This window comes from Salvelinus alpinus, chromosome 2, assembly GCF_045679555.1.
Source record: "Salvelinus alpinus chromosome 2, SLU_Salpinus.1, whole genome shotgun sequence".
In the NCBI taxonomy this organism is placed as follows: Eukaryota; Metazoa; Chordata; class Actinopteri; order Salmoniformes; family Salmonidae; genus Salvelinus; species Salvelinus alpinus.
This window is the reverse complement of record NC_092087.1, coordinates 215,474-227,425: the sequence shown is the minus strand read 5'-3', so window position 1 is coordinate 227,425 and position 11,952 is coordinate 215,474. Positions and strand designations below refer to the sequence as shown.

The window sequence follows — 11,952 nt, the reverse complement described above, 5'->3', positions numbered from 1 at the left end:
GAACAGGTTGAATTAATTATCAGTCACATATTTTAGACCATTTTGTGTGCTATTCAAGTGGCGAGAGACATAGAGGGAACACGATGTCCGAATCTCTTTCCACTCACATCTCTTTCCACCTCCGCTGTGCGCTCCGCTGTGAGCTGCGTCTTTAACGGTTCCCCAACTCCTCCTTCAGTGACACGCCCTCCAGTCTGCATACTCCTTTTAGTTCGGTCTGCCTCTCAGAACCGTGACTGGAAATGACACACGGGGAGGCGGTCGAAAGGCAAATGTCCAAAAAGAATGTGCTGTGGTTATGATTCACCTGGAAGCCACATTTTGATCAGATTTATAAAACCAGACAACATTTAGCCTATCGGGTTCTTTTCAGTAATGGGGACGCTAAAAGAACGCAGTATCAAATGGACTTCGTCGACGGTATTTGAATGAGTCCAGAATAATTTCTACTGGTCTGAAAGAAAAGATCGTTAATGTGTTCAAGCCTGGTGGTGAATCCGTCTACCAGCCCTGGTGAGTTGCTGCTGTATCGTGGGACGACAGTGATTAGAGCGGACGGACGTGGTTCTGTCCATATCCACACGAGTAGAAGTTTAGCGCCGTGTGTTAATGCAAAGAGCCGCATCTATATTTCCCTAATGAAAATTACTCTTTGGAACGGTTCCCGGGTCGTGACAGAGATTATGTCGAGTAAAAGTGTGGAATGGCTTCAACAGGAACTTGAGTCCGGGCTCGGGGTTAGCTCGCTACTGCTGCTGGACTGCCGATCGCACGAGCTCTACGAATCATCACACATAGAGTCGGCCATCAATCTGGCGATTCCCGGTTTGATGCTGCGGAGACTAAAGAAGGGGAATCTACCGATCCGGTCCATCATCCCCAACAACGAGGATAAGGAGAAATTCGTGAAGCGGTGCAAGACGGACATGATTCTTCTCTACGACGAGGCCACTACGGACTGGCAGGAGACCGGGCTGGTGAGCTCTGTCCTCGGCTTGCTGCTGCAGAAGCTCCGGGATGACGGTTGTAAGGCTTTTTACCTGGAAGGTGAGAAGTTAGCTTCTTTGGTCTTTAATTGTGATATTTCCGTATTCTATTCTACACTCTTGGGGGGAAAAGGATGCAGTCTAGAACAGAATGATTTTTCGGCTATCCCAAAGGATACCTCTTTAGAGGATCATTTTGGTTCCAGATAAATCCCCTTTGAGTTCCATGTTGAACCCTTTCCAAAGACGGTTCTACATGGAACGAAAAAGGGTTCTCCTATGGGGACAGCCAAATAACCCTTTTTTCCCCCTAACAGTGTATATTATATTCTGTTCTAGACTACCTGTTAGCCTACGAATCCACTATAGCCCAAACTATATTCTATTCCTCAGCCTGGTCTCATACACTAGACGTAACATACTAAATTCAGTGTCTGGATTTAGCTTTCCTATGATATATTATGTTTGGTATGGTTACATAAGACAGGAGGTTGCTAAAGGCAAAAATATGAATGGAGGGTGGTTGGTCGGGCGGATAACACAAAACGTCAAGCAACCCGAAGGTTGTGTGTTCGAATCTCATCACATGTCATTTTAGCTACTTTGCAACTTCTTAGCATGTCAGCTAACCTTTCTCCTAACTCTAACCTTAACCCTTCAACCCTAACCCTAACCTTTCTCCTAACTCTAACCTTAACCCTAACCCTTCAACCCTAACCTTTCTCCTAACTCTAACCTTAAACCTTAAACCTTTCTCCTAACTCTAACCTTAACCCTTTCTCCTAACTCTAACCTTAACCCTTTAAGTTAACCCTTACCGTAATCCTTTAACCTAATTCCTAACCTTTGTCTTAACCAGGGATGCAAACTAGTCACCTTTCAGTGACATTCGCCATTTTTTTATCCAAAATAGGTCACCTACGTGATTTGTGTAGATCCGATGATAAAACTTTTTGGGGGAGGGGCGGAGCAATACTGTCTGTGTTCAAGGCTTAGCCAATCGTTGACATAACAACAGAATGCAGTGCAGCACTGAAGAAAGAAGAGACAACCAACTTACTAGTTACAGCATCATCTAGCGCTCTGGAAAGGCAGCTTGTCTGTTACAGCATCATCTAGCGCTCTGGAAAGGCAGCTTGTCAGTTACAGCATCATCTAGCGCTCTGGAAAGGCAGCTTGTCAGTTACAGCATCATCTAGCGCTCTGGAAAGGCAGCTTGTTCAGTTACAGCATCATCTAGCGCTCTGGAAAGGCAGCTTGTCAGTTACAGCATCATCTAGCGCTCTGGAAAGGCAGCTTGTCAGTTACAGCATCATCTAGCGCTCTGGAAAGGCAGCTTGTCTGTTACAGCATCATCTAGCGCTCTGGAAAGGCAGCTTGTTCAGTTACAGCATCATCTAGCGCTCTGGAAAGGCAGCTTGTTCAGTTACAGCATCATCTAGCGCTCTGGAAAGGCAGCTTGTTCAGTTACAGCATCATCTAGCGCTCTGGAAAGGCAGCTTGTCAGTTACAGCATCATCTAGCGCTCTGGAAAGGCAGCTTGTTCAGTTACAGCATCATCTAGCGCTCTGGAAAGGCAGCTTGTCAGTTACAGCATCATCTAGCGCTCTGGAAAGGCAGCTTGTCAGTGTCCCCTGAAGGATAATGACGAGGTAACGTTAGGTGAGAAGCCTGACCACGGAGACGGGGGTGATGACGCGTACTTCATGAGCTGTAACCTGAAAAACAACTGGCATTTGGAAAGTTTGAGGCAAGAGAGAAAGTGGTGGAACACGTATTAGCATTGTTAAGTATCTCGCTAGCTGGATTGAATTCTCCGCTAGCTAGCCAGAGAAATGTTGAGCAACATTAGCCAACTCATCTGATCAAATAATTGAGTTTATAGTGTGAAAATTAGCTTGCAAATAAAGTCAGACAGCTAATGTTAGCTAGCTAACGTTACAACATCAGATGAGCTAACGTTAGTAACCTAACTCATTCGCTATAGTATCAACTGGTAAATGACTCCTTGCCGTTCCTCAGGTTATGACGCGTTAGCTGCTTACTAAACCCTGGTAATCTGTGTGAAATGTTAACTAGCTAACGAACTAACCACTATCTGTGAACTAATGTTTTCCCTCTACAGTATGTGGTTAATTTTCAGAATGAGGGAATTAGGTGAAAATGAGGCGTTGCTTGTTAAACAAGTGGATTCAGGGATTAAGTGTAGCTGGAGCTGGGCCTGGTTTAAGCTGGGCCTGGTTTAAACTGGATGCCTCTATAGAGGTGAAAGGAACACCACACAATTTCCCTCTTTCTCACTTCTTCAGTACAGTGGATAAAAGTAGTATGCCAGGTGTACTCTCTGCTTGACAGAGATCAATTATGCCAACAAAGGGTATCCTGCTCTGCTGCTGGCACATTGTAGAACAGATGTCCACAGGCAGAAAGTGTACAATGTAATAACCTGCAGTGTAGCCCAAAGAGATTGCTTTTGTTGTGTTGAACTTGACAGTAACACGTGTCTGTGAGTAAGGGGGGGATTATAATTTGTTTTTACTCAGTGAATATTATTTTTGCACACACATAGCCTTGTGCATCGACGTCTACTATAGTGGCCACTATAATAGAACAACAATAGAATGCCTGTTTGTTTCATTATGTTTCTACTTTAAGATGTTTTTTCCCCCCCAAGTGTAATATTTAGATGTGTGTGTGGTCACAAGCGTTCTGTTATAAAGGCTGTCATGGTAACAAGCGTTCTATTATAAAGACTGTCGTGGTAACGAGCGTTCTATTATAAAGGCTGTCGTGGTAACGAGCCTTCTATTATAAAGGCTGTCGTGGTAACGAGCGTTCCATTATAAAGGCTGTCGTGGTAACGAGCGTTCTGTTATAAAGGCTGTCGTGGTAACGAGCGTTCTATTATAAAGGCTGTCGTGGTAACGAGCGTTCTATTATAAAGGCTGTCGTGGTAACGAGCGTTCTGTTATAAAGGCTGTCGTGGTAACGAGCGTTCTGTTATAAAGGCTGTCGTGGTAACGAGCGTTCTATTATAAAGGCTGTCGTGGTAACGAGCGTTCTGTTATAAAGGGTGTCATGGTAACAAGCGTTCTATTATAAAGGCTGTCATGGTAACAAGCGTTCTATTATAAAGGCTGTCGTGGTAACAAGCGTTCTATTATAAAGGCTGTCGTGGTAACAAGCGTTCTATTATAAAGGCTGTCGTGTTAACAAGCGTTCTATTATAAAGGCTGTCGTGGTAACGAGCGTTCTATTATAAAGGCTGTCGTGGTAACGAGCGTTCTGTTGTAAAGGCTGTCGTGGTAACGAGCGTTCTGTTGTAAAGGCTGTCGTGGTAACGAGCGTTCTGTTGTAAAGGCTGTCGTGGTAACGAGCGTTCTGTTGTAAAGGCTGTCGTGGTAACGAGCGTTCTATTGTAAAGGCTGTCGTGGTAACGAGCGTTCTATTGTAAAGGCTGTCGTGGTAACAAGCGTTCTGTTATAAAGGCTGTCGTGGTAACAAGCGTTCTATTATAAAGGCTGTCGTGGTAACAAGCGTTCTATTATAAAGGCTGTCGTGGTAACGAGCGTTCTATTATAAAGGCTGTCGTGGTAACGAGCCTTCTATTATAAAGGCTGTCGTGGTAACAAGCCTTCTATTATAAAGGCTGTCGTGGTAACGAGCGTTCTGTTATAAAGGCTGTCGTGGTAACAAGCGTTCTGTTATAAAGGCTGTCGTGGTTACAAGCGTTCTGTTATAAAGGCTGTCGTGGTAACAAGCGTTCTATTATAAAGGCTGTCGTGGTAACGAGCGTTCTATTGTAAAGGCTGTCGTGGTAACGAGCGTTCTATTGTAAAGGCTGTCGTGGTAACGAGCGTTCTATTATAAAGGCTGTCGTGGTAACGAGCGTTCTATTGTAAAGGCTGTCGTGGTAACGAGCGTTCTATTATAAAGGCTGTCATGGTAACTGCAACATTAGTGTATTGTTTTTTTCTCAGGTCTTGAGTGTCATTTGCAGTGAAGTCTAGGCAACAAATAACATTGGATTGCTTTCTTCACATTTTTTTTAGCTGTGAGTTCGGTTCACATGAACCACTTTTTATTTTACACACAGAGACTGATCATGTAGGTTGTATTCTTTGTTGTTTAATTAGTTCAAACCTGCATTTCCCCCCCAGCAGGGATTTGTTATTACATGTTTTGGGCCCTCACCAGTTGGCATCACTGCCTAACACCTAGGCTAGCTAACGTTAGCAACAACAAATTGGAATTCGCAACATATCATACGTTTGGCCAATCCGTAACATATTGTACGAGTTGCAATTCGTAACATACTGTATCATATGAATTGTAATTGGTAACATATCATACGAATTGGATGATGGACATCCACAAAATTAATACATACCATATGAAACGTAACAAAGCATATTAAATGGAGTGTTATCGATTTTACATACAGAATAATACGAAATGTTGTGAGACTAGGTTGCAGGCATTCCTAAGAAGCGGTAGGTAGCCTAGTGGGTTAGAGCGTTCGAATCACCGAGCTGACGAGGTACAAAATCTGTCGTTCTGCCATTGAACAAGGCAGTTTACCCACTGTTGCTCGGTAGGCCGTCCATTGTAAATAAGAATTTGTTATTAACTGACTTGCCTAGTTAAATAAAGATACTATAGTTACCACTAGATTATAGCCCAAAGTTATATTGTAGTCAAGGTAACAGTATGATACTATGTATCTATTTGTTTCCCTTTCAACAAGTTACACTATTCTTTTCCATTCTAGTCTGTATCATATTAAAGTTGTAAAATAATTGTTTTCTGAATGTAAAAGTCAATGGAGGGCAGCCACGGTTCCTATGCCATAATATACCGTATTAGGATATAAAACATCACGTCAAAAAAATACTGCTCTTTATTTTCTCAAGCGCTTCAAGTTAAACCAATTATATTTTTTTCCGATTATTTTTTTTGTCCCTTCATTGGAATCAATCAGTCGTGGAAATGATCAATTATTTTTCTCTTGTCTAATAGTCGCTTATTTCTTACTCTGTCACAGTAGTAAGAATCACAATGGTTCAATGCTCTTTAACTTTCGACTGTTCGACTAATCTAATCGAGTAAACATGTTATATGAATTATTTAAGGGTTTTGAAAGAATGTGGGAACGAACCAAATATGTTTTCAATTCATGTTCTAAAATGGTCCAGGAAAGTACTTTCGTTTCATAAATGCACAGGGCCTTGTCTCCCAGTTGGGATGTAGGTCTAACTTAAAGGATTCGGATGAGCCACACGCATTGCTGACAGGACTAACAAATCTAGCTCACAGCCATGCAATCTCCATAGACAAACATTGGCAGTAGAATGGCCTTACTGAAGAGCTCAGTGACTTCCAACGTGGCACCGTCACAGGATGCCACCTTTCCAACACGTCAGCACGTAAAATTTCTGTCTTGCTAGAGCTTCCGCGGTCAACTGTAAGTGCTGTTATTGTGAAGTGGAAACTTCTAGGAGCAACAACGGCTCAACTACGAAGTGGTAGGCCACAGAAGCTCACCCCCGAGTGCTGAAGCGTGTAGTGCGTAAAAATTGTCTGTCCTCTGTTGCAGCACTCACTACTGAGTTCCAAACTGCCTCTGGAAGCAACGTCAGTAAACTAACTGTTTGTTGGGAGCTTAATGAAAGGGGTTTCCATGGCCGAGCAGCCTCACACAAGCCTAAGATCACCATGGGCAATGCCAAGCGTCGGCTGGAGTGGTGTAAAGCCCGGCACCATTGGACTCTGGAGCAGTAGAAACGCGTTCTTTGGAGTGATGAATCACGCTTCACCATCTGGCAGTCCGATGGACAAATCTGGGTTTGGTGGATGCCAGGAGAACACTACCTGCCCCAATGCATAGTGCCAACTGTAAAGTTTGGTGGAGGAGGAATAATTGTTTGGGGCTGTTTTTCATGGTTCGGGCTAACACTATTGCATACAATGACATTGTAGACGATTCTGTGCTTCCAACTTGGTAGCAACAGTTTGGAGAATGCCCTTACCTGTTTCAGCATGACAATGCCCCCGTGCACAAAAGCAAGTTCCATGCAGAAGTGGTTTGTCGAGATCGGTGTGGAAGAACTTGACTGGCCTGCGCAGAGTCCTGACTTTAACCCCATTGAACACATTTGGGTTGAATTGGAACGCCGACTGTGAGCCAGGCCTAATCGCCAAACATCAGTGCCCGACCTCACTAATTCTCTTGTGGCTGAATGGAAGCAAATCCCTGCAGCAATGTTCCAACATCTAGCGCAAAGCCTTCCCAGAAGACTGGACTGGAAGCTGGTATAGCAGTAAATGGGGACCAACTAAATAGTAATGCCCATGATTCGATCAGCAGGTGTCCACATACTTTTGGTTATGTAGACAGTAGTAGTTCCAAATCTTGGCACCTTTTCCAAGGGCGATGGAACTTAGGCTCATGGGTGTTTTTAACGATGCATCTTTCGTACGACGACCGAAGATGTAACATGCATTTTCTCAAAACACCGTGCAGAAAGAACATTCGCAAAACTGTATCGTTGAGGCACGTTGTTAATACTGATAGAACTGATAGAAAGACAGCTCTGATCTCGGATCAGTTTTCTCCATTTAAATCTTACCGTAACATTATAATTATTCCACAGTACTGAAGACGGATCAGTTCCTAGAGAGATATTACCACGTATGACTGCAAATATTCAGGCGGCTTATTCTAATGCTTACCCTATAATAGGCTAAATTTAGGCTAAACTTCATAAACGATATTGAGACAAATTACAGACAGTAGCCTACAAGTAGCAATGTAGAACTCAATGGATTTGACATGCAATGTAATTCAATATGATTTCAATATATAACTGTATTTACGTGTTAATTTTTTTTTTTTTTTTATTTTATTTAACCTTTATTTAACCAGGTAGGCAAATTGAGAACACGTTCTCATTTACAATTGCGACCTGGCCAAGATAAAGCAAAGCAGTTCGACACATACAACAACACATAGTTACACATGGAGTAAAACAAACATATAGTCAATGATACAGTGAAAAAAAAAAAATAAGTCTATATACAATGTGAGCAAGTGAGGTGAGATAAGGGAGGTGAAGGCAAACAAATATATGTATAAATAAATACAAATATAAAAAGGCCATGGTGGCGAAGTAAATACAACACAGCAAGTAAAATAAAACTTAAAACACTGGAATGGTTGGTTTGCAGTGGAAGAAAGCGCAAAGTAGAGACAGAAATAATGGGGTGCAAAGGAGCAAAATAAATAAATAAATACAGTAGGTAAAGAGGTAGTTGTTTGGGCTAAAATTATAGATGGGCTATGTACAGGTGCAGTAATCTATGAGCTGCTCTGACAGCTGGTGCTTAAAGCTAGTGAGGGAGATAAGTGTTTCCAGTTTCAGAGATTTTTGTAGTTCGTTCCAGTCATTGGCAGCAGAGAACTGGAAGGAGAGGCGGCCAAAGGAAGAATTGTTTTTGGGGGTGACCAGAGAGATAAACCTGCTGGAGCGCGTGCTACAGGTAGGTGTTGCTATGGTGACCAGCGAGCTGAGATAAGGGGGGACTTTACCTAGCAGGGTCTTGTAGATGACCTGGAACCAGTGGGTTTGGCGACGAGTATGAAGCGAGGGCCAGCCAACGAGAGTGTACAGGTCGCAGTGGTGGGTAGTATATGGGGCTTTGGTGACAAAACGGATGGCACTGTGATAGACTGCATCCAATTTATTGAGTAGGGTTTTGGAGGCTATTTTGTAAATGACATCACCGAAGTCGAGGATTGGTAGGATGGTCAGTTTTACAAGGGTATGTTTGGCAGCATGAGTGAAGGATGCTTTGTTGCGGAATAGGAAGCCAATTCTAGATTTAACTTTGGATTGGAGATGTTTGATGTGAGTCTGGAAGGAGAGTTTACAGTCTAACCAGACACCTAGGTATTTGTAGTTGTGCACATATTCTAGGTCAGAGAAGTCCAGAGTAGTGATGTTGGACAGGCGGGCAGGTGCAGGCAGCGATCGGTTGAAGAGCATGCATTTAGTTTTACTTGTATTTAAGAGCAATTGGAGGCCACGGAAGGAGAGTTGTATGGCATTGAAGCTCGCCTGGAGGGTTGTTAACACAGTGTCAAAAGAAGGGCCAGAAGTATACAGAATAGTGTCGTCTGCGTAGAGGTGGATCAGAGAATCACCAGCAGCAAGAGCGACATCATTGATGTATACAGAGAAGAGAGTCGGTCCAAGAATTGAACCCTGTGGCACCCCCATGGAGACTGCCAGAGGCCCGGACAACAGACCCTCCGATTTGACACACTGAACTCGATCAGAGAAGTAGTTGGTGAACCAGGCGAGGCAATCATTAGAGAAACCAAGGCTGTCGAGTCTGCCGATGAGGATGTGGTGATTGACAGAGTCAAAAGCCTTGGCCAGGTCAATGAATACGGCTGCACAGTATTGTTTCCTATCGATGGCGGTTAAGATATCGTTTATGACCTTGAGCGTGGCTGAGGTGCACCCATGACCAGCTCTGAAACCAGATTGCATAGCGGAGAAGGTATGGTGGGATTCGAAATGGTCGGTAATCTGTTTGTTGACTTGGCTTTCGAAGACCTTAGAAAGGCAGGGTAGGATAGATATAGGTCTGTAGCTGTTAGGGTCAAGAGTGTCCCCCCCTTTGAAGAGGGGGATAACCGCAGCTGCTTTCCAATCTTTGGGAATCTCAGACGACACGAAAGAGAGGTTGAAAAGGCTAGTAATAGGGGTGGCAACAATTTCAGCAGATAGTTTTAGAAAGAAAGGGTCCAGATTATCTAGCCCGGCTGATTTGTAAGGGTCCAGATTTTGCAGCTCTTTTAGAACATCAGCTGACTGTATTTGGGAGAAAGAGAAATGGGGAAGGCTTGGGCGAGTAGCAGAGGGGAGGGCAGTGCTGTTGTCCGGGGTAGGGGTAGCCAGGTGGAAAGCATGGCCAGCCGTAGAAAAATGCTTATTGAAATTCTCAATTATAGTGGATTTGTCGGTGGTGACAGTGTTTCCTATCTTCAGATTGAGGTGAGATTGAGGGCATCAAGCTTAGATTGTAGGGTGGCTGGGGTGTTAAGCATGTTAAAATTTAGGTCGCCTAGCAGCACGAGCTCTGAAGATAGATGGGGGGCAATCAGTTCACATATAGTGTCCAGAGCACAGCTGGGGGCAGAGGGTGGTCTATAGCAGGCGGCAACGGTGAGAGACTTGTTTTTAGAGAGGTGGATTTTTAAAAGTAGAAGTTCAAATTGTTTGGGAACAGACCTGGATAGTAAAACAGAACTCTGCATGCAATCTTTGTATTAGATTGCAACACCGCCCCCTTTGGCCGTTCTATCTTGTCTGAAAATCTTGTAGTTGGGGATGAAAATGTCAGAATTTTTGGTGGTCTTTCTAAGCCAGGATTCAGACACGGCTAAAACATCCGGGTTGGCAGAGTGTGCTAAAGCAGTGAACAAAACAAACTTAGGGAGGAGGCTTCTAATGTTAACATGCATGAAGCCAAGGCTATTACGGTTACAGAAGTCATCAAAAGAGAGCGCCTGGGGAATAGGAGTGGAGCTAGGTACTGCAGGGCCTGGATTCACCTCTACATCACCAGAGGAACAGAGGAGGAGTAGGATAAGGGTACGGCTAAAAGCTATGAGAATTGGTCGTCTAGAACTTCTAGAGCAGAGAGTAAAAGGAAGTTTCTGGGGGCGATAGAATAGCTTAAAGGAATAATGTACAGACAAAGGTATGGTAGGATGTGAATACAGTGGAGGTAAACCTAGGTATTGAGTGATGATGAGAGAGATATTGTCTCTAGAAACATCATTGAAACCAGGTGATGTCATCGCATATGTGGGTGGTGGAACTGTGAGGTTGGATATGGTATAGTGGTCAGGGCTAGAGGCTCTACAGTGAAATAAGCCAATAAACACTAACCAGAACAGCAATGGACAAGGCATATTTACATTAAGGAGAGGCATGCTTAATCGAGTGATCAATAAGGGTCCAGTGAGTAGAGGTTGGTTGGGGTCACGGCGATCCAGACAGCTGGCCGGGTAGATGGCTATCGGTAGCAAGATAGCATAGTATGGAAGTCTATTTGTAGATGTCTCGTGCGTTTCCGTCGGTAGGTTAGTGGGGTTCCGTGTGGTAGAGGGGATCAATCCAAATTGGCAAAATAGATATAGTGACCCAAGAAAAAAAATAAAAATAAATAAATAATAATAATAATTGTCCGATATACTTATTCAGATAGCAGCCGATAAGACAGCTAACGGTTAGCGGGCCCCAGATGAGCGTTCAGGTAACGTCGGGACGGAGGTGCCAGTTGGAGAACTCCCTCGGGCAGATAACGTCGGCAGTCAGTCGTGAAGGCCCGGTGGGGCTCCGTATCTGCAGCAACAACAAAAACAACAAAAAAACGGGTCCGGATAGGTGGCTGTAGCCCAGGAATGGCTGATGGAACTCCTCAGCTGGCTAGCTCCGGAATGATTTGAGTTTGCTCCGGGATCGACGTAAGCCAGTAGTCACACGGTTTGCAGCTAGCTAGCTGCAAATGTCCAGAGCCTGCGGCTGAAATCCGGGGAAACTGAGAGAAAAAAAGTCCCGGAATGCTCCGGTCCGAGTCGCGTTGCACAAAAGTGCCGGTAGATTATCGAGCTAAAGGAATAGCTGATGACCACAAAACGTGGGCAGCTGAAACACCAACGCTAGCCAGCAGACCGGCTAATTTCTGGGCAGCTACAGATTAGCTTCTGGCTAGCTATCGGATAGCTTCTGGTTAGCTTTCTGGCTAGCTTCTGAATTAGCCCCTGGCTAGCTTCCACGGTGGTTTTTCAGATTTGAGGTAAATAATACTTTTTTGTAATTGGTGAAGCGGGTTGCAGGAAAGCTTTTGCAGGGAAGCTTTTGTAGTTGAGTTCTTGGATAATAAAATATAT

General features: G+C 43.9%; 1 protein-coding gene across 2 annotated transcripts in view; it reads left to right on the top strand.

Moving 5' to 3' along the window:
- The first annotated feature begins 204 nt into the window (after positions 1-204).
- Positions 205-11,952, top strand: part of LOC139552573 (dual specificity protein phosphatase 7-like) — a 30,693-nt gene continuing 18,945 nt past the window's right edge. For both annotated transcript variants that reach the window (XR_011670449.1, XM_071364434.1), the window contains exon 1: positions 205-1,047. Coding sequence is in view for 1 of the 2 variants with exons in the window: in XM_071364434.1 (XP_071220535.1) it covers positions 474-1,047 (574 nt within the window). In the remaining variant the exon portion in view is untranslated. The remainder of the gene's footprint in view (positions 1,048-11,952) is intronic.